General features: G+C 40.3%; 1 protein-coding gene across 5 annotated transcripts in view; it reads left to right on the top strand.

Moving 5' to 3' along the window:
* The window catches only part of NELL1 (neural EGFL like 1), a 306,821-nt gene that overhangs the window by 13,533 nt on the left and 270,320 nt on the right, over positions 1-22,968 (top strand). For all 5 annotated transcript variants that reach the window (XM_065683411.1, XM_065683408.1, XM_065683410.1 and 2 more), the window contains exon 3: positions 13,717-13,867. In XM_065683411.1, the coding sequence (XP_065539483.1) occupies positions 13,717-13,867 (151 nt within the window). The remainder of the gene's footprint in view (positions 1-13,716; positions 13,868-22,968) is intronic.

The following is a 22,968-nucleotide window of genomic DNA, read 5'->3' as shown; positions in this document are numbered from 1 at the left end:
GATCTTGCTTCTAAGATTCTCCTTTCACCAACAGAACTGATGGTTTACTCAAAGCTGATCCACTTTTGTGGCTTGCTGGCTCTGAAGGCAATGATGCACACCTCTGCTTGCCCTTGGTGGTGGCTCGTGATCTGTGGCTGTGTGGAGATGGTGGGGACCATGGTGTGACTCTCTCCCCATGACGGGGGTTTGTGGGGTGATGAGAAATATGGTTCATCCCATGGCTTGGGAGAGCAGGATCCTTGCTGGCCTTCCACACTCATTCCCTGGGATGTTCCCCTGCTTTTTTACAAGCTCCAGCCTGGCCCTTAGGAACTGTGGAGGCTGCTTGCCATCCTAGAGAGGTGTGAGCCCCCTCAGCGCTTTCAGCCCTTTGTCAAAGCTGCTCTGTAAAGCACCACTGAAACAGGAGTTACAATAAGATGCCAACAGCTGGGCTGGCTGCACCCAAGAGGACAGAGGAAAGTGTGCTTTATCATAGAGTCATAGAATAGCTAAGGTTGGAAAAGACCTTAGAATATCTAGGTTCAACTCCCCTGCTATGGCAGGCCTGGCTTCTGAGCTTGTGCCCATCAGCAGGTCATAGAGCAAGGTCTTGATCTCTCTTTGGGATCTCAAGTGCTTCTCCTGCTTTCCCCACTTCCTTCCCATGGCTTTGTGGAATCTGGAAAGGAGAGAGAAATAAAGCTGGGAGCGTAGGGTCAAGAACTGGGCAGGTGAAGTGACGAGAAAGAGCTGAAAGTTCCGAAGTGGTAGTTCTGTAATGTATATGTGTATGTAATGCTGTAATGTAGTATCTGTGATGTGTGCTGATGCTTAACAAGTTGTATTGGAGGATACAACATGGATAATATGGGGGTTTTAATAGTGATGTAGAACCTCTTAGTGATTTAGTATTTAAATTTTGCTGTGCTTTCATTGTTCACTTGCAAAGCTGAAGTACTAATGGCCTTTCCTCTAACAACAGTGGTGTGAAAAGTATTCATTAATATTTGTTGAGGTCTTGGATACTGTACTGGTATAATTACCATAGTCATGGTCTGTTCTGTCTTCAGAGAAGGACTTGAACACAATAGATATACTGTTCAAGGTAAGCCTTGAACAATAAAAATAAAACTTCAGATCCTTGTTTGTTAAGTAAATAGGTTTTGCCCTTTGTTCTTTACTTTTTGCCCTGAGACAGAGACCCTCTGGAAAGTGGATTTGTGATCCTGTATTAAGAATGGTGTTGGAATGCACATCCTGCAGGGTTGAGCAAGGTTTGCCTGTGCGACAAGAAACCTAACATCTGTCTTACCTAGCATTTATATTTTATTTTAAACGTGGCTAATGTTTTAATGTGTTTTGTAATTTTTTTCGATTAAATCATTAGGCTAAGTAATTTTTTTTCTTTTTCCTTTGCAAAAATGACATTTTTCAGAACAGAAAAATTATGTGGAGTTGGAATACAATGAGCTGGGAGGGAATGAATGAGATGAATCATCTTCGATGGAGGGAATTAAAGATCACTTGAGACATAATTATTGAACAATGCTTTCAGGCTTTCATGATACATAAACTACTGCTAACTTTGTCAGTTCCCAGAAGTAGTTCTTAAAATACACTTATATACCCATCCAGTGCTGGCTGTTTGCACTCTTGCTTAATGTTTGAATTATGTTAGAAATCTGCCTAGGAGTAACATTAAGTGAGGTGAGGGTATAACTTGTAAATCCTTGCAGTTTCTTGTTCCATATCCTCTTGTTTCAAACACGCCTACCCCCCAGGCAAGTAAGTGCTGGCTAAAATAGAAACCTAGTCACATTAAATGACAGTGACCAATTTCTACTTTTCCCATGCTGAATGTTGTCACGCTGCCTTCTGTTACTTGACATTTTTTGGGTTTCCTGTCATGTCTGTAATGATTAGGAAAGAATTCTGAGCACACGTTGCCTCTGTCCTTGGCAGTTATTTTTGCTTTACTGGGAGACAATAATTGTGCTACTTGTCTATCTTCATTGCCAGGGTGATAAGTACAGAGGGGAAGTGGGATAAGCACTTCAGTATTTCTGTAGTATGCTAAAAGCCTTGAATGCTTCTGGCAACCTGTTGACGAAGTCCTGTAATGAAGATAAACAGAAAGAAAACAAAAGCTCTCTGTTCTTCAGTGGGCAGAGAGGGAAATGCAGAAATTAGTTTCTGATACTGATAGTAAGTATAGCATTGCACACTGCCTGAGCATCTAGGTGCTTACAATGAAAGTAAATCAGTGTAGGTAAAAGTAAGAATAACAGTTTGAGCTTCTTGTCATTTCACCAGAACAGAAATACAACAAAAATGTCTTTTTCATAGAATCCGAGACTGGCTTGGGCTGGAAGGGAGCTTAAAGCTTGTCCAGTTCCAACCCCTTGCCGCAGGCAGGGACACCTTCCACTAGACCAGGTTGCTCCAAGCCCTGTCCAAGCTGGCCTTGAACACTGCCAAGTTTTTGGCAAACTTCTACCCTGAAGTCGTATCATACTCCATGCAATCAGGTTTTATCAGCTATGTATTTAGTAAATGGGTATTAAACAGGAGAAAGGATATAGTTTCATAACATCTAGTTAGACAGGCTCAGGTGCTACTCAGAGCCCTGAGGGGTTGAAGTAGGTATGGTACCTGATCTGTGCCAAACAGCATTGAGTATCCCTCAGTGGAGTATCCAGGCCACATTCAAGGCAAGTCCTTGCACCTGATTTTTCAGTTCCTAGCTGCTGGAAAGATGTTGGAGTCAAAGAGCAGAATTGGAGTGTTACTTGGCACTGCTGAGTTACACTTGAAATGCAGACACAGGCAAAAGCAACACTGAAGAAGTGAGTTCTTGCAGTGAAACAAGGTGGCCCATTATGGTTGTTTTTGATCCCAATTGTTTTTTAAACCAATTTGAACAGAAATGTGTTAATATCCATTTGGTAAGAATATTTACCCTCTTCCTACTTGATTACATTACTTTGAAGCAGAGTTGCATTTTCTGCCTGAAAGGAAATGGTGTTATTTGAAATTACTGTCACACAAATTTAAACACATACAATGATGTGGCGGGTTTTTGTTTTAAGATTTTTTACCTTTACAAATACACAAAGGCAGATATAATCAGACCTAATGCCAGAAGCAGGCATGGCCCATTTCCTGTGGTGAAAAATCCTGTTGTCTTCAACTACCTATCAAGAATAAAAATTAAATGCTACTCGAGGCCTCAACCTACGTCTTCTGTGCCAGATTCTAGATTAATCTTCCCACCTGCAGTGTGGCTGTATAAATGACATGAAGGGGGCAATTTTTCCTCTTAATTTTTCATTTTTGCCATGTAAATGGTGTGAAGTAATCATGTTACCCTATGCTGGTTTATGGCGTTATGGCATGTGATTGCCTTGCCTTTTGTAGCCTATTCAATAATATGACATGTAGAACAGGAGATCTATTTCATTATTTTTTTTTAATAGAGCAGACAAAAAAATTGGTTTTGGCACCTGAGGTCCACTAAAGCATTAAACTAAATCCTTAATTATATAGGTTACCTGCCTGCTAAAAGAGCAAAGTTGGTTTTCTAGTTCTGACAACAGGGATTTGTCAATCAATCACTGTTTTTGAGCAGTAGATACTGTAGCTGAGCACTGATGTTTTGGCTTTTGAAAAACTTCTCAGTACAGTCTTTCTGTCCCCTATTGTCCCTCCTTGTGTGACAGCATTTCTTACATAGTTAAAGCTTAGTTTCCAACTGGTCCTTTATGCTATAAATAAGAAATAAATAGTTAAGAATCACTGCAGCTACACATGGTATTTTCCTGAGTCCATCCTCCCCTTGGACACACGGGTGATTTCTCCCTCCAAAGCTGTGAGTTTTCCATTTGGCATCAGTGGGAACAGACATCTCCTATAGCAGACAAGTTGGTGTTGTAAAGCTTAGTTCTGTATCATGTCCCCCCTTTTATTTTTCAGTTTTTCTTACATTTTGTTTTCCCTTTCTTTCAAGTCTTTTGTAAGCTGGAAGGTAGCAAAGATGCTCTGAGAATGCAACACATATAAAACTGGGTCTTGGAGGTTAAATACTCATTGCTTCTATAGTATCGTAGAATCATAGAATGGTGTGGGTTTGAAGGGACCTCAAGATCATCTTGTTCCAATCCCCTGCCATGGGCAGGGATACCTCACCATAGACTATGTCACCTGAGGCTCTCGTCCAGCCTGGCCTTGAACACTGCCAGGGGTACAGCATTTACCACTTGTCTGGGCAGCTTGCTGCAGTGCCTCACCACCCTCACAGGGAACTTCCCCTGTTTAAGTTTTAACCCATCACCCCTTGTCCTGTTGCTGCAGTCCCTGATGAAGAGTCCCTCTCCAGCAACCTTGTAGGCCCTCTATGAAAGGCTGCTATGATGATGAGAGTCTGTCTACAGACGGCATGTAGACCTGCCTGGCTCCTCTCTCTCCACTTTGTCTCATTGTGCGTAACAATGGTGAAATTTTAAAGCCTATTATTGGGGACTGGGGAAACTAACAAAACCAAGATGTGTGGGAGGAGAGTGAGGCTTGTGTGTGTGTCGTGATTTTTCTTGGGCTGTGGAAGGCTCTATGGATGTTCATCGTTCTGTTTGGAAAATGAAGCAGCACAGCCTTAAAACATGGTATTTGTCAAATAATTTGGTAAATGGCAAGGAATTGGAAAGCTCATGTACTGCACTTTATCTCAAGCATCCTTTTAAGAGATCTACTGACAAGTTGTGGTAGGAGGATTCTGTCAGTATTGGGTCCAGTAAAGTTGGAGGGGAAGTGGTGGAAGTTGTTTCGGTTTACTGCATCACAGTTAGTTATGAAGCCAGATCAAAATAAAGTTTTTTTTCTTTTCTATGGTAGTGTTGTGGACACGTTTGAAAGTCATGTCCTCTGTGTTAGCCTTTTGTTCTCTGATGTTGGCTGTGCTTTTAATGGTTCTCGATGTCTTGTGAGTACCAGGCTTCAGCTGGGATATTCTGCCTTTCTAGCTTTATGCCATCCTAATTGTTTCAAAATGTAGTCATTAACAAAAAAAGAGTAAACATTATTGCTGGTGTTCTTGCTAACAGCAAGAAAGGCAAAAAAGGGGGACACATGTGCAGTTCTATTTACATAAAAGCTTATTTTCAGAAACAAAGGCTTATGGAGCAAAAGGGATCTCTCAGTACCCCGAGCACGTTTGCTGTTACGGATGAACCCACAGCAATGGATGCTATCAAAGTTGTCATATTTTATTCATGAGTTCTGGTATGCTTGGGTGAAGTAAGAAAAGCAATGCTCCAAATCATAATTATGGGGTAAAAAGAGAAAACAGTTATTATTGTGACATTTTCTGAAAATTCTTATATCTCTCAAATAATTCATATAAAACTTGCAGAGAATGACTAAGTGTGTTTGCTGTAGTTATGATTCTTTGTTGGGGGTGTTGTGGAACACTTCACAGATAGAATTTATACATATTTTGGGAGATACATAAATGTGTGCTTATGTGTGTTCCAAGAAACAAAGGCAACTAGAATCTTGAATACAAACATAAAGAGGCTGACAGTGGAAATTATAGTTCAGTAGAGAAGGGCTTTGACAAATATATTATGCTCATGCTATTATCATGCAGTTAATAAATAAAACAGACACCCAGGATTTAATTTGCTTCAGCAGCAACATGGAAGTGATTTTTCTGAGGGAAGGGAAACAGAAGAGAGAATTAGTTCACAAAACACATTTGTTTAATATTTGTACTAATCGTATCTAGAAAATAAAGAAAAACAGTAAGATTTTAGTTATGAATGAGTTCAATGGTTTAAAACTAATTAAATAACTATTAAGTGTGTCAAGTCATTGGGAGTTTCTGAACCAAGCAAGCACTTCAGCATATGCTTCCTGTGAACTTTATGGATAATTTCATTGCCTTTAGTTGGATTACTCATGTGCTAAAAGGCTTTACTGGACTGGAAATTAAAACCTTTGTGTAGGTGTAGCCAGGTCTGTTAGCTACCCAATGCCATCAGTAGCATTAGGCATTGCAACCTCTCTCTGCAAGTAAAGAAGCTGAGTTGGAGGTTTCTGCTTTCCTTTAAGTTTCCTCTTAATGAAATGTTTAAAACTAGTAATTTGATTTACATGTTTAAAAATGCAAGTTCTCACCAGGGAGACAAATTCTGATTTCTGTGTGGCCTTGACAAAAGTAGACTGGGATTTTTGTCAAAGTAATACAGGCATTAGCTTCTCTCCTGCTTCTTGTTGACTATATCTGTCATATTCGTGTTAAACTTAGGAATCCTAAAGCACTTCAGAAGTACTTGATATTAGTATTTCGTTTTAATTCTGTTGCCATAAAGTATGGATGAGCAGCATTTGTTATTACTTGCAAGAAGGAAGAGTGCTGAGTGAGGCATCAGACTTATTACATATTGCTTAAAAATACAAATGAATCAATCTCTCTGCATGCTGTATTGAAAAAACTTTAATTTTGTTTCTAGTTTACGAACACACTATGGAATATAGTGGGAGGAAATAAGTTCAAACTCCAATTAGTAATTATTTGCAAAACTTTTAGGTCTGACTTTTAATTCTAGATGGTGTCCACCTTCTGGTATCATCTTAAGTTTCTTTTAAACAAATGCGGGTAAAGAACATATTTTGTCAAGTTCAGTATATGTTATCATTTTCTAAAAGTTTTAATTTTTGGAGTGTGTGACTTTGAGCATGCCTGAAAATGTTTTGTAGAAGGGGAGGAAAAAAATTGCTTGGCTTGCTTTTGCATGGAGCCAGAACAGAAACAGTGGTTTTAGGTGGCTCATTATTTTGTGTAACACTAGTGTTCAATATACTCTTAAAATAGATCCGTGAAGTGGACAGTACTCTTGTAAAATGAGCAGCATATCAGTAATGATTCTTAGCATTTATTGCTTTTCCCAGCATTGCATATGTTGAACATGCCAGTGTTGCTAGTGTGGTTCATGCTCTTTCTGTTCTAATGTTGTTGTTATTTTTCCAAATAGCATCTTTATGATCTAGTGATGGGATACCTTATCTGATATAGATGAACAGCGGAAAAGATGTTATCATCAGTGATGCCTGAATTAATTCATTTGCAACACATGTAATTTGATTAACTCACATGATTTAAGAGCAGATGATGTGTTTTTACTGCTAGCATAAATTCTGGAACATTTCTACCAAGCATTTAATTTAAGGGAACAACCACTTGTAAATAGTCTTGATTTCAGCACGAGTCCCTTGAGGAAACAACAGAGCTTGCCTGAGAAGGAGCTTGAGCCTGTGCGTGAGCTCAGTTAAAAATGGCTGCCTTGAGTAAGAGGATATGTAGACTCGGCAAGGTGATCACCATTGCTCTCAGCAGGAAACTTGTTGCAAGGTCATTTGTCTTACTCCAGTTTTCTGATTTTGCTCCATAATAGCCAAGTGTTTTAAAGGCAGCACCAGTCGCTACACAGCGTGTGTGCCCAGGCCTGCTGCTCATCCTGCTGCTGGAGGGATGACTCCAGTGCTTGCTTTGGTCGTTCTGTCCATTTGGGAGGAGAAGAGAAAGAAGAAGATATGGAGACCCACATGAGCTGAAAGAAGGGCAGCTTCTCAACATAGGCTTTGCTACAGCATTCTGCCTCTGTGCTTTCTCTGTCACCAAGGCATCTTTTGCTAGCTGGGGCTTGAGAGGCATAGGTGGCTGCCTTCTCTCTTGGCACATATTAATTTCCACTACTGTGCAGTGTCTGCTCCTCTGTTTGTTCCAGAGTACTAGATTTCCACAATTCAGTTTGAAATGCTGGTAAAGCAAATGAAGGGCTTTAGACTTTCTGACAACTACTTAATTAACACGAGTGTGGTCATTCCAGCTAGTGCTTGAGTCAGGCCACTTTTCAAGAAGTGAAGAGTCTGACATTAAGCCACTAAATCAACTGAATTATTGGTTGGGGAGAAACTTGATTTGATAAGTATGCTCCGATTTCTGAAGTCAGTAGCTCAAAATTCTGCTGTCTCTGCCATCTGGAGTTTTAGGACTGGGTTTGCAATTGCTTCCTGAAAGGAATGAGATCTACGTATATAATTCTAAATGCTGGATTAATTTTGTTAGGAGAGACCTAGTTGTAAACTGGCTTGCAAACGTGTATGTCAAATCAGCAGCAATACACACTTATTGCCAGGATAGTGTTGTGTCATGCAAAAGGAGAATTTACATTGAGTTATACCATTTTTCTACCTCCTCTAGCAGAACTGCTTTTGCTGTATAGTCATGGGAACTCACCTTTCATATTCACCGTGGTAATTGCTCTATCCTTTAATTTAATGAAAACCCATTAAACTGAAACAATAATTAAAATGAGACATCATCTCTGTAGGAGGTTTGCATATTAAAATCACCAAGCATTTCACTCCAGACGGATCTTATTCTTGAGAAACTGTGTCTGAAGCAACATGTAAAGAATGATTTATAATGAATAATCATAATTTAGAAAGCTGTGCTGTTGAACGTGATATCACACTGTTTGTCACTGACTCTGAGTGGAGCTAGAAAGGCAAAAGCATTTACAATGGCTTTTCATACTGTTGAGAATACCTAGAAGCAGGGCCGTGCGTGTGAGGAAACATCATGCCCTTTTTGATCCTCTCTGTTTAGCATGGTTTTAAGAGAAAGGTGAGATCTTTTCAACTTATTCTGGATTGTTGGTGGGTAGAAGAGGTGCTGGTCTTCTCTGTTCCACTGCCGAGGTGCCTGGAGAGCATCATGGTGCCTGTTCAGCACCCTAATGTAATCTTGCCTTTATTTTCCCTTGTCAGTCATAGAATCCCAGAGTCCTAGAATGGTTTGGGTTGGAAGGGAGCTTAAAGCTCATCGAGTTCTACCTCCCTGCCACAGGCAGGGACACCTTCCACTAGACCAGGTTGCTCCAAGCCCTGTCCAACCTGGCCTTGAGCACTGCCAGGGATGGGGCAGCCACGGCTTCTCTGGGCACCCTGTGCCAGCGCCTCAGCACCCTCACAGAGAAGAACTTCTGCGTAAGATCTCATCTCAGTCTCCCTTCTGTCAGGTTAAAGCCATTCCCCCTTGTCTTATCCCTACAGGCCCTTGTCTTATTTGTTTCTTGTGTGTACTGAGGAATGTTTCTTGAGGAGCAGGAAGGAGTGGGCATCTATCACCAGTAGTGTTTTGTTTTTTTTTTTTCACTTTTGACCAGTTCTTCAAAAGGTGATGGGAACCAATATGCAGAAAGGAGTCTGTGTGCTGGATCCCACTTGGCTTTTGTGAAGTACCTGGTTTTAGTGAGCAAGAAGGGTTTTTTCTGATGCTGTTTGTGTGTTTTCATCCTGAGCAGCTTTTAGCAACTGTCTGTACTCAGAGTTGCTAGTTTTGGATCTTCCTCCTGCTCTTGGTTAAATTTTTGGAAACCTGATGACTTAAAAAAGATGGGGCATGATTGTTTTTTTTTTTTGTTTGCTTTTTTATTTTTTTTTATTTTAAATAGAGACTTCAGTTTTATTGGATTTTGCCCATAGTAGTGTAAAAGCCAATATGCTGCAATATTTAATTCTTTAGATGCTGCAGCTGAAATGCAGATTCTATGTTGTTGCAGGGTGAATTTCTGTTTGGTTGTTCAGAGTGACTGTGCAAAGGTTCTCCTGAAAGCGTGGGGAAACAGCTTTGAAATGATTGAAGGGACCAATAAAGCAATGCATTCTGCAGGGGGTCTTCTACCAAAGTAAGGGAGTAAAAGGAAAAGGTATTCAAGCAGGCTGGTGAATGAGGAAACATCCTTTACTGTGAGGGTGGTGAGGCACTGGAACAGGTTGCCCAAAGAAGTGGTAAATGCTCCATTCCTGGCAGTGTTCAAAGCCAGGACAGAGCCTCAGGTGACATGGTCTGGTGTGAGGCATCCCAGCCCGTGTCAGGGGGTTGGAAATAGAGCATCTTAAGGTCCTTTCCAACCCCAACCATTCTATGATATCTGTTGCTTTAGAAAACATGAGTTAATTTAGAACTGAATTTTAGAATTTTTCCTCTCCTGGAAGTGTATGTTAAAGAAAAATGATTTCCCAGATGGACTGGAATTCAAGTTGTAGGAACTGGTCCACATTTTTCATCACCTAAAACTTCAGCCCAAATGGGTATGTGCTTGCCATTGTATCATGGATTGACAGCATCAGCCAAGTAAGTTTGGCAAGAACTCTGTTTTGCTGAAGGTAGAAAGTTGCCTTACTTGATGCTCTGAGGTGATTTGTATCTGTTGTACTTTCAAATAACTGGGTATGCTTGCTTTTATTGCTTGCTTAATTTTGGAAATGTTCTGGTATGTTTAACCCTCCTCATCCAGGTAGTATTTCAAATTAAGAAAATATAATCACATAGAAGGGCATATGAAACTTGTATCTGTGTTTATTTATTTTGCTGAGATTGCATTACCATTCAAGCATGAAGTAATGTTTCACTGAATCTTACTGTATAAACCTATATTGTTCTATATTATGTAGGAAATACAACATTTCATTACAAGCAGACGGTTACTTTTTATGCTCTCTATAAAAATATTTTCCCTTTCAGGCACCTGTGGTGAGGGGGTGTATGTATTCTTAATTATTATTTTTTTTTTTTTAATGTAAAAATCAACCTGAGAATAGAAATCTCTTATTGTAATTGGGTTGTGTTATGGTACTTTCTGCAGAAATGGAGGAAAATACAAGCCGATGACATATGCAGTGATCACATGGTATGAAGAGGGGCACTGCCAGAGGGGGCAGGAGTTGAGGTGATGCAGTATGTTCTTATGCCCTCAACAAGGTCTCATGCAGTTCCTTCCCAGCATCTGGGCCCTTGGTTGCAAGCGAAGGGCTGTGTTTGGCCCCCCAGAAGGCTGACCTGAAATGCCAGGTCATGTGCGCTCTGGAGCCTTGGTGGGCTTCTCAGCTTACACGCCTATTCGCAGGCTGTCAGGTCACCTTTGCCATCTCACCATGGAATTGCTGGGAAAGCCCCCTTGCTGTAGTTACTGAGGCTGAGTTATCACAAACAGCCTTTCTGTAGGGAATTCTGTACCTGCTAGTATGATTTTCAGTTGTCTACCGGTACTGGGTGTTCCTAGGCACTGGTAGTCAGTAGAGCTACTCCAATTCAATAGCACCATACTTAGGAGTGTGTTAGTTTTTAAAAGTTATGTAACTTCCTTTGTAAAAATAATACTGGCATATTGCTGCAAAGCAGTATGTAAATACTGTTAATTTTGTAGTAGTTTGAGCCCAAGATTCTGGAATGTTGGAACTTTGGATCTTACTCGTTTTAATCAACAGAGAATGAATAGAAGGTGTTGCATGTGGTTTTGATATATTCATGAGTATGAAGAACATATGGTATAGTACAGGATTTCAAAGGATGTTTCTCACTACAGTAGTCAGTGCATTGATTATTCATTCATGGTTCTGACCAAGGAGATCTGTATTTTTGTTTAAGATTTGGTGGATAGATGGCAGGATGTGGCTTTGTATCTGGGTCCTCCTACAATGAGAAAATGTTGGACTTTGTAAGGCTTGACTGAAGTTTTATCACAGATGTTCCACTGACAGCACTGCCTGTGATTTCACGTGAAAGAAGCTCTGAAGGCTTTGATAAGTCATAGAATCATAGAATCGCATAATGGTTTGGGTTGGAAGGGACCTTAAAGCTCATCCTCATGGTATGAAGTTCCAGCCCCCTGCCATGGCCAGGGACACCTTCCACTAGATCAGGTTGCTCCAAGCCCCATCCAACCTGGCTTGGACACTGCCAGGGATGGGGCAGCCACAGCTTCTCTGGGCAACCTGTGCCAGGGCCTCACCACCCTCACAGGGAAGAATTTTGATTTCTTATTTTTCATTTCTGGCAATAGTGACACCTTTAAGAAAATAAATACAAAATTTGATAAGATACAGCGGTTCTTAATCTTCAAAACAAGAATAATTATCTTCAACGATCAGCTGTTGGATGTTTTATCTCTGAGTCTTACTCGTACCTTGGAATTTAGTAGATTATCTGCCTGTATAGATAGCAAACCGGATATCGGAGAATTTGCCGGTGTATCTCCCTCATCAGATATTTTTTAAAGAAACTAGATAGTATTTATGGCCTGTAATAGCACCTGCTAGGAGAAGAGAATGATACAGACAATGAAATCATCTGGATAAAGACTAAATCTGGTTTTCTGTGCTGAAGGTTTATTCCTCCATTCCCATTCCTGGTGGCAGTGGAAATTATTTCTGTTCTTTGAAGCTTTATCCTCTGCTATGATCAAAGTGGCATTGGACAGACAAATAGTTCGATGCTGTTAACGTGGGCATTATGTTTGTTTATCAGGTGAAACAGGTGTTATTTGAGCCTCTAACAAAGTTTTTTAAATAATGCCCAGTGATTTTTGATATCAAATTTGCAGTTATTTTCAGAGGTGAGCTTTTCACAGTGCAAGTGCGTTATGGATTTTGAGTATGTAGGCTCATTTGGAGGGCTTTAAGCTGCACAGGAAAAAATGAGACACCGAATTACAAAACATTCTTGAATACTTTTGCGTTAGAGTTTTGTTTTAGTCCATGGGATTCCTCCAGTAGTTGCATTTTTGAGTTTCAGGATGTTTGTTTTCTTCTTTTTTTTTTTTTTTTTTTTTTTTGTGTGTTTTGTTTTCCTGCAGTGGAATTCTGAATTGTAAATCTCATGACTCCTTTATGTGTTACAGCATTCATGCTGGGCCGGATTCTCTGGATTCAGTAGAGTTATATGGTTTTCTGCCAGCTGAGAATTTGTGCCAGTATTTCTGGCTTCAAAGTAAACCTTTTGGAAGGAAGCACACTGGGCTTCTAATTGGTTGTGACATCCATGATCTGCAAGTGGCACAGGTCTTGCAAATGCGTGATAAATGCCCAGCATGAGAGATATGGCGAGGAGTGGGAAGGTGAAATGTTGTGTTCTCTCCCTTTTGTCATTAATCATCTTTTATAGCAATGGGGTATTGTGAATAAAAAGATGCCATAAAAATGAATGAAAAAATGAAATGTGGGGGGAGGTGGCCATTTGAATATTAGAAGATCAAATACAAGAAGGTTTGCTGCTGCTTGGACATCAGCAGGATTAGGGAGACTGAATTATTTCTGGATCTGCCTGGTCAGACTGTAGTTTAATAAATATTGTAGGAGCTGTCATGCTTTGTTTAAACTGAGAAATCTCTGAAATTGTGATTGAAAGTGGATTGGAACTGTGTTGTATTTATTTCTCGGGCATAAGCACAGCCATATGGCTTTAGTAGCAATAATACATCTCTGCCTTACACAGTCAAGGACAGGTTTCCTCTGATGTATGATGGAGAGGTGGTAACGGAATCAGTGTTGAAAACTGAAATTGGGGCTTGGCGAATGGTGCTGGGAGAGGCAGTGCCTGAGATTTCTCTGAATTCAGTAGCCTATTTATCTGACTGCAGCACACCTTATTTACAGCAACTTAATCTGTTTGCCGCAGGCACTAAGGGCTCAACATCCTGTTAAAAATCCTGTCAGAAAATCAGGAGGTGACCAGTTGTGACAAGTGGACAGGCTGACAGGCATTTGGGTTTTTTCATGGTACAAATGCAGTGGTGGAGCATGGTAGATGAAAAATACTGATGGGGAAATGAAAGATATAATCTGAATCTTTCTGGCTTAGCGTTTTTACTGGACTGTTTCCTTCTTCCTTAGATGTAGAAAGAGAAATCCATACACCACCCCATGTGAGTGAGAAGTTAATTCAGCTCTTTGGGAATAAAAGCGAGTTCACTTTTTTGGCCACACTGCAACAGAAGGCATCAACTTCTGGAGTTCTACTGTCCATCCGAGAGTTAGAGCACAGGTAAGAGGAAATTGCTTCTCTTCTGTAGTGGTAGCAACATAAAAGACACTGAGTGCCCAGTGGTCTGTCTTGACGTGTTGAAATGGTAGATGTAAAATCTGGCATAAAAGTTAAAGCCTTTCTTCATAGTCCGTAATTTGCTGTTTTTTCCTAGTTGTTTTTTGGTTTTTTTTTTTTGTGTGATGTTGTTTGTTTGGCTGGTTTTGGTTTGGTTTTTTTGTTTTCCCCTTTTGTCACAGGAGGAATGCATTATTTCTGTAGCCTGGTCTTTTAGATGGGAAGATCAAAGCCAATGTAGTATGGATGCAATGTACTTTGGAAATTACAAACCTTGTAATGCTGTTTTCCTTAGTGGTTTATCATCTGTGCTTTGAGTTTGCTTTTTGGTACAAGTTAAACTGATATGTTTCCTGTTTTGCTGCGTTTTATAATATTTAGAATAAAATCACAGAATCAACCAGGTTGGAAAAGACCTTTAAGGTCATCAGATCCAATCTTTCCCTCAGAACTGCCAAGGCCACCACTAAACCATGTCACTAAGGGGCTCGTCTACATGGTGTTTGAACACTTCCAGGGATGGTGACTCCACCATTTTCCTGAGCAGCCTGTTCCAATGCCCTATCACTCTCTCGGGAAAGAAATTATTCCTAATGTCCAGTCTAAACCTCCCCCCGCACAGCTTGAGGCTATTTACTCTTGTCCTGTCACTTTTTCCTTGGGAGAAGAGACTGAACCCACCTCACTACAGCCTCCTTTCAGATAGTTGTAGAGAGTGGTAAGGTCTCCATGAGCCTTCTTCTCAGCTGTTCCTCACCACACTGGTTGGTGCTCCAGGCCCTTCACCAGCTTCGTTGCTCTTCTCTGGACCCACTCCAGCACCTCAATGTCTCTCTTGTAGTGAAAAAAAAAAAATGTATATAAATAATATGTTTTCTTTTTTTGAGATTCAGCAATTAAGCTGCTTATGCTTCTGTATGTCTCCTGCTTGTAGCTTTGTGAATGCTTTCTTCATAATTTTTTAGGGCTCAAAGAACTTTGTACCTAGTCCGACTTCCTGTTGTAATACAAGTAACAGGATGTTCATTAGTTGCTCCCATTTCAAACATAATGTCAGTCATTCTGCAGCATTTCTTTTAGGAAAAAAAAAAAAAATAATCCTATTGGTAGTTAATTTTGCTTATCATGTACATGATACACAACTTTTAGCCCCCTTTCTTTCCTCTTGTTGAAAAAGCCTGTGAAGGAGAAGACGGGCTTTATGGTGACCAAATTGTCAATGACTGCTTTTGCAAGTGCAACAGCAGAGAGGACTCCACTACTTTCTTATTCTATCATCATACTTCTCTGTCACCTCTACTTTCTTAATGGTCTCTTACTTTATTCCTTCTCAGTTTCAAGGCCATTGTCTCAATAAAGAAGAATATTGTTTTATGTTTCACAAGGTTCCCTCCCTCCAACTCTTCCTGTTTTCCTTCTCTCACCCTATCATTGCTTTTGTCATTACTTTTTAATTCCTCCAAGCTATTCCAGACCATTGCATCCCTCTGAAGTCATGGTTAACAGGATCAGTTTGCCATGTTAAGGGTTTTTTGTTTTTATTTTCATTAGAGACAAAGGACTTTGAGGAGAGCCATTGACAGAGTAACACTATCAGATGCAGGGACATGTGCATGCACTCAGCAAAATCCATGGTCAAAGTAGACAGGCACTGATGATTATACAGTGTAAGGTGCGTGGATTTTTAGATATTGCTTCTTCCGAAGTTAGCTACTTAACCCCTCTATCTTGATGGGCAGAGACAGAGGCTTGTAAGGAGATGTGCTATGCAGGAGAATTAGCATGTCAAATTAATAGACAGCTGTTTGAAAGCACACACAGTTAAGGATTGGGTGCTAGTCTCACTTAAGCCTTTATAGTTCTGTGTAGCAACTGAGGTAGTTTCAGTCTGTGTAGCTCTCTGTAAGTCAGAACAGGCAACTCCACTGTTTCTAAGACTGCTGTTAGATTATGAATGTCAGATGGATTACTGCCATTATCTTGCTTTTCTGAACTCATTGTTTATGACTTAAAACAGTCACTGTTTCTTGAGTTGCTACTTGGACCTTGATAATGATAGTGCTTTCAGACCCTTCTGTCTGAATGACAGAAATTAATGAAATGAATGACAGTGGATAAAATACTTTTTTGGATTTTGAAGAGTGGAGAGCAAAGATTTGGCCCCTGCTTACATTATGATCAATGTAATAGCAGAACTTTCAGCTTGATATTTTTTTAATGTTACTGTAACTGCTTAGGTCACTGGAGTCTTTAGCTTTGCACATGAGTTGAGATGCGTGCAGGCCTTTGGCCCAGGGGAAGTCTGTTTTAAGTTGTTGCTGGATATGAAAACAGGCAATGCAAAGATAATAGTGATAAACATCATTATGTTTCAGCATGATTTAGACATGGGAATAAGTATAAAGGTACATTTATTACCTTTTTATACCTAACCAGTATAGTATTTGACTATGTAAAAGCCAAGAACTCTTAACTTATCAGCATACCAAAAGTGGTTAAATTTTGAGGCTTCAGAACATTCAGAGGGTCAGCAACACTTGAATAAAAGCCATGTTACCTGGTGGTACAATAGTTCATATCTTTATGAGACCTGGGTTTTTTGTTGTGCACAGTTTTCATTGTTGAGGAATAGGTTTTATTCCAAGCAACAAAAACGTGTGTGTACACATACACACACACACATGCATATTTCAAATAACCTATACCAGCATAACTAGTTCAAAAGGCAGTTTTGCATAATGTGAGTAGTAGAGATGATCACCATGCATGGAATGCTTGGTTTATATTTCATATCTCTAGAAGCTTTAGCAGGATTTTACTTTCATCAATAGCATGGAGCTTTCGAACTAAAGGTATTAAGATAAATACCACTTTTCTTGAAATCAGTAATTCAGATATGCTGTTTTGTTGTAGTAAACAGATATTTTGCACCAATTAGAGATTTGTTGTTAATTTATATCATCATTTATTTATACTACAATTTATACGACAATGATGATAAATGCATCTTTGTTAATATTTTATCTTGTTGAATCAACTTAATGATTATAAAGGTTTTGTTTTCATGATCCAAATGTATTAGAATACAGTTTGGACAATGGAAAGCTTAATTAACAGAGATTGAGGGTAACTGAGCGGTCTGTTAGGATGTGCAGACTGTGTACATAGTTATCCGGAATATAATGGTAAATCTGAAATTATATTTTTAATTCTAAGTGGAAGACAGCAAAGCATAATACAGGATGTACAAACATGTTACTTGGGGATGAAGAAGGTGGAACATATTTTCTTTACTGGAGAATTACTCTAGCCAGTTCTTCCTAGAGGGTCTTTGTGAGCTATTTTGCTCACAGTCTTGGCTTTTCAGACCACCAAGAAAAGGACATAAAAATATGTAAAATCCCAAACATAATGAATCCTTATTTCAATAGTGATTTAATACAATTTCATCTGAAGCTGTCTGCCTGCTCTTTACCTGCTCTGACCTTGCATGGTCCAAAGCCCAAGGACATAAACTAGATAGAGTCAGCATTGCCCTTGTGCAGCTCTCTGGGTTGGAAGTATGTAAATGGTTCCTTCCCACTGTTGGCCAAGGTCAGTATGTGGAGAAATCTGTCATGGATATTCAGGTACCCAGGCTAACATTCTTTGAAATACTGGCTTTCACTAAATGAGCTGACTATGATTTCCTGACTACCCCGGGGCACAATTTAAAAGCCATCTTTTAGGTATGTTACACATAACCAACAGTGTGTCTCCAAGCATCATCTGGTAGTGATGCAGGACGTAATAATCCTCGATTGCGCTTTCTATCTTTCGTCTTTCATCTGGCAAAATTCCCCTTGATTTTTGGATAGTAACCTGTTGGGTGTTTACTTGTTCTGTTACAGGCTGCTCTCCAAAGAAGGATTTTCTTGTTAACGTTCAATTTATTTTTGTGCAAAGCAGAGAAATTGAGCATTTTAATGCAGAACATGCAAAACTTAATTAGTAAGCAGAACCATTATCCAGGAATTACCCATAAAAACGGGACATTGGCCTTATTGACCTTCTCCTCAGTGTCTCCTTGTGTGCATTCCCAAAGGAGTTGCTTCTGTTACTGGTTACTAAAGAGGATGAAAAACTATCTGTTTTGTAAAATGCCAAGTTGTTTCTCCCCCCCTACTCTTTTGTTGCCATCCGGTGTCTGTCTTCTGTTTGCTTCATATTTATTAGTACTAACTTTCTATCCATGTATTGTCATTCTTTCTAAAGAGTTTCAAAATGAGAGATCCCACGAGGATAGAACTACAGAGTGAGTCATAAGATTCATGTTTCTAAGATTTTCTTAAAGGGAGCACTAAACTCTTTACTTTTATTAAGTTTTCTTTTTCTCTTTGTTTTTTTGCTAATAACCTCTATCTAGGACCTGAACTTCAGAAAATTGATGCCATGCCAAATCTTTGGAAACTTGTAAGATAATTGTACTCCTGGATTTATTGGGTGGAGAACTTGGCCCTTCACTACTACATAGCAGCAAGCTGTGTTGATATAAATGTACTGGAGGGTTCTGATAAATATGTCAGGCTAATACTGAAAGATTTTTATTCCTAGCAAGTCAGTTTTGTCTGGGGAGAGGAACCAGACAGGAGACTGTAGTACATTGTTGAAAACTTCCCTCCCAGTGATCCCATGAACAGCTTCTGGGACTGCCGAGAAGTAGATGGAAAGCTGTCTGTTCACCAGTAACACTCGGAAGGTTATCAGGCTGTAATATGTTTGATTAAAACCACAAAAGGGTAACGTAGTTAAATTAAACACTGAAACCTAATGAATGAAAAGAAACCTGTGCAGGTGACCTCTGACCCTAGTCATACACCTGAAAGATTGGATCTACTCTTGCAGATAATTCTCTGCAAGATTTGTGGATGTGTACTGGATTCCAACATGCCCAATATTCAAAAAGGGAAGGAAAAACTCTGCAAATGTACCCATTAACCTTTTTCTTTTAGGCTAAAGGTCAGATCTTCATTAATATTCATAGGTAGAATTGCTTAACTGCAAAGCTGTACAGAGAATATTAAGATCCTTGGGCGACATGGGCTAGTGTGAGGCATTCCTGCCCATGGCAGGAGGTTGGAAGTAGGTGATCTTGAGGTCCTTTCCAACCCAAACCTGTCTATGATTTTGTGATCCACTCTTATTTTCATCCCTCTAAATGTGATGATGGGAAATATGGGACGCATCTACACTCCTTTGTTTTTAATAGTAGGACAAGCAGGTGAGCTTTGTTTCTTCCCGTATTTTTTTTCCTTCCATAAAGGTCTTTAGAGATGCAAATGCAAATAGAAGTGGGTCCACCTGCTTCCCTGCTTGAGGTTAAAGTATGCAAAAGAGGAAAGTGAGGAAGAACTGTTACATTCCATACGTCTTCCCCTGATTTAAGTGCTGTGAAAGAGGAGTTACAGCTTGAGGAGCTACCTTCCATCTCATGGCTCCCTGCTGTGAGCAGGTGTTTTATGTGCACCAGGCTGACAATTGTTGTCTCTCCGAAGCATTAACATGCTGCTGATAACCAGCTGTTGAAACACATTGATTGGACCTTGCTGGTGGTTCGAGCAGAATGGCTGTTTGAAACTCTTTAAAGCTGAATTTGGACAGTGCAGGAATGTTGTGGTCAGCCAGGCGCATGATGAGTGGATCCCCTAGGAGTCCTCTTCAACATGTTGCGTTATTCTGTTTGGTTGTTTGATGGCTGTCTGGTACAGGCAAAGCAGTGAAATGTGTCAGACTTACACTGAATGCAACTGTCTGCTAAATTTAGGCTGCTCATTATGAACACAGCTCTCCTAGTTAATAAGACAGTATTATCTGTAAATGGTCACTTGCTTAGTTGGACATTTTGCTGGGTCATGTGACTGGTTTTTGGGTGGTATTTGCAGTCCAGTAAGGATGACTGTGTGTGTTACTTGCCCCAGGTACAGCCTTCTGAAAGGGAGGAGGGTGGCAGTGCTTGCTGTCATCACTTCTGGCTGTGGAAAGCTGCCAGTGCTCAGATGGCATGGGTGAGGGAAGGAGGAGATCCACAGGGCAGGTGGAGGCTGTGGGTGTACAGAGGGCAGTGACAAGCAGCCATGTGGCTGGGCCTTGAGAGAGCAGAAAGGAAGAGATTTTTTGCTGGGAATCTGGAAGAAATGTGTGGAATTTGTCATAAGAAATGACCGAAAAGCTGCTGAAGTTGAGGGAAGACCCTGTAAAGGCACAGCAATTAGGGTAATTTGTTTTCAAATACTGTAGTTTGACTCAGGTGTCAGACCTCATTAGGCTGAAAGACTGTATTATCCTCTTTTGTTTTATTGCAGTCTGGTATTTAGAGATTGGGGATTTGGGGATGTCCTGAGCTCTTGCTGCAGTGGTAAGTATAAGGGAGGGAGTGGATGGGGGCTATGCTCTGCTTTGGTTACAGCTCTGCTGGGGCTTCTGTGGTCATGCTGGCAGCTCCAGGCTTCTGCATACCCACAGTGATCCCGGAGCTAATGACAGCTCAGAGTTCCAGGTTAGCTTTGAAAGATTGATATCGCATACTTGGAAAGTCCTCAGATACAACTGCTTTGTGGACTGCAAATGATGCACTGCAGAAACTAACCTTTGGCCAAGGGCTGTGGGGGGTGAGCTCTACAGTCACTACTTCAGAGTGTAACTCTGCCTTGTGCTCCTTGCTAGAGTTACAGTGATAGTGTGAGTATAAGGTGAATGTGTGAATACAAGGTGACTTAGTTTTGGAATGGTGGTACGTAAAGAAAGGGTTATTTTCTCTTGTCAGGTTACTTTTCTGCCAGACTAAGTTCACTGGGTTGACATGCCTTATTGCTACCGAATGGCTCGATCTGAGGCAAAAAATGAGGTAGCAATAAGCAGGCAGGAGAGGGATGACATCTCTTCCAGGAGTGGAATCCCTTATTGTGTGATCAACCTCCCTCTATGTCTTGTCAGGGAATAAAATCAGATTTCTCCTGTTATTTGGCCACTTCTTGCAGATACCAATGGTTAGTAGTGATGTCTTGGTTCATGTCTCTGTGTCTATGTATGTAAGAGGACAGTGTGGGGTTTACTGTTGGTGTTTTATTTGTTGTGAGGGTTTTTTGGTATTTTTTAGAGGTAGCACCCAAGGAGTCATGACCTTACCTTACCTGAATCGATAGACTCTTTTCTGTCCTGCTGACTGTGCTACCTTTGGAGCCTGCTAAGATGCTGTACCAATTTTTATGGGCAATGTGGTACTACCTACTTGGTTTACTATGAATAAGAAAGAGAGCAGGTCTTTTTCAGAGAGTAGGCAGGTAGTTTCCACGGTGAAGATAGATTTTTTAGACACATGAAATGGAAACAAAAATGCTTAGGGTCAATCCTTGCAACTCATGCCATGAAAATGAGTAGCTGCTTCATACCAGCTCTGACTCCAGCTGTCTTTTAGCTTGCAGGCAAACACTGGGGCTACTTTTTTTCTTTATATGAAAAAAGAAGAAAGTAAATTTGTATTTGGATGACCTTTGCTTAGTTGCAGGTACACAAATGCATCGTAAATGCTTAATGCCTTGCAGATTGCATGCCCAGCTGCCATGTAGAGGTTACGTAGAACAAAAGACAAAATGTTTATTATGGAAAATGTCAGTGTGGGTGGTTTTGTTGCCAAGTATTTCAAGATAGGCTGCTATAACATGATTCTGTTGTTTTCAGAGTGGTCTGAATGGAAAAATGAAGTTGTTTAATTGAATGGAGTTAGTTCCTTTTGTTTAATGAAAGGATACAAGTGTTTGAAAGACTCCTGTTTAGGTAGCGAACAGCACAGTGAAGTTGAACTTTCAGACTTCAGAGTTTGAAAGAATTTGGTATTAAGTTTCAGCTTATTTTGGGATTTTCTTGTATAGGAGGTAGGTGATGAAAGAATCTTATTTTGTGCAATGTGTGGGATTCAGCTTTTGCATTTTCTTTTGTAGAAAGTTAATCTGTTTTTTCAGTGAGACACCTTCGTTGTCACAGATGATCCTCCTTCTACTCACGAGACCTTTTGTGCTACCTGATGTCAGTCTGATTTTGCTCACGAGCTTTGATGATATCAGTACGTAATCTCTGCCACAGCAGTAAGTCTTTAATGCCGCATCAGTGAAGATTTGCCATGTATGGCTTTGCTGTGCAGCCTCTCAATCTGTCTGTATTGAAAGTAGCTGTGAAAAGTAGCTTTGTAAGTATGCATATGTAGTGCAGGACTAGATCTGTACACTTAAATATGCGCATTTATTCAAAATCAAGTGTTTCACAGGGTGTAATGCTTCAGAGGTTGGAATCTTACCCTGGTACTTGTTAGGAAATCGGGTACAAGAACAGTGCCTATGGAAGTGACTGAAATATTTGGCTTAACAGCTGTAACTTATTCTAGTTTTGCATCCTTGCAGAACTGTGGTAACAACTACAATGTGAGCGTTTACTTTTGTTTGAGGAGATGTATCTCCTGTTTCAGAGCCACTGCTTTTGCTCTTTATGGCTTCATTGACGGGGCAGTGGTCTCAGGCCTATGCCTGCCAGTTGACCTGCAGGATAGGGTACCCAGATGACCTGCAAGATAGAGTGCCTGCTCTTGGCATGACTTGGTTTCCACTGAGGAGCATTAGGACAAGATCTCAATTACTTCTTTGTTGCTGTCTATGCTGAGCCACTTGGCAGCACAACCAAGGTAAAAACATGGTTGCGTGTACCACTGTGCACATGGGCTCCAGCAGTAGTAAGGAGCAGTGCAAGGCCAAAAGTGCCATGATCTGTGATTCATCACAGGATCTCTGTAGATAAAAAGTCCTGAAATCTGTGTGCTGATGGATGCATATTCTTTGGCTGTTTGTCTATAAACACATCCAGAAGTGTTTCTGCAAAGATGCTAGAGCACAGTCTTGACTGAAGCCATTTTTATCATAAAACATCATTAAGTGTTCTGATATTCTGCTTGGCATGGTGCCATTGTGAAATGAAAAAATGATGTGCACAAACATGTCCAAACAGGCAAATTTGTGCAG

Source organism: Lathamus discolor, chromosome 6 (genome assembly GCF_037157495.1).
Source record: "Lathamus discolor isolate bLatDis1 chromosome 6, bLatDis1.hap1, whole genome shotgun sequence".
Taxonomy (NCBI): Eukaryota; Metazoa; Chordata; class Aves; order Psittaciformes; family Psittacidae; genus Lathamus; species Lathamus discolor.
Note: the sequence above shows the minus strand (reverse complement) of the source record. Positions and strands in the feature narration are given on the sequence as shown.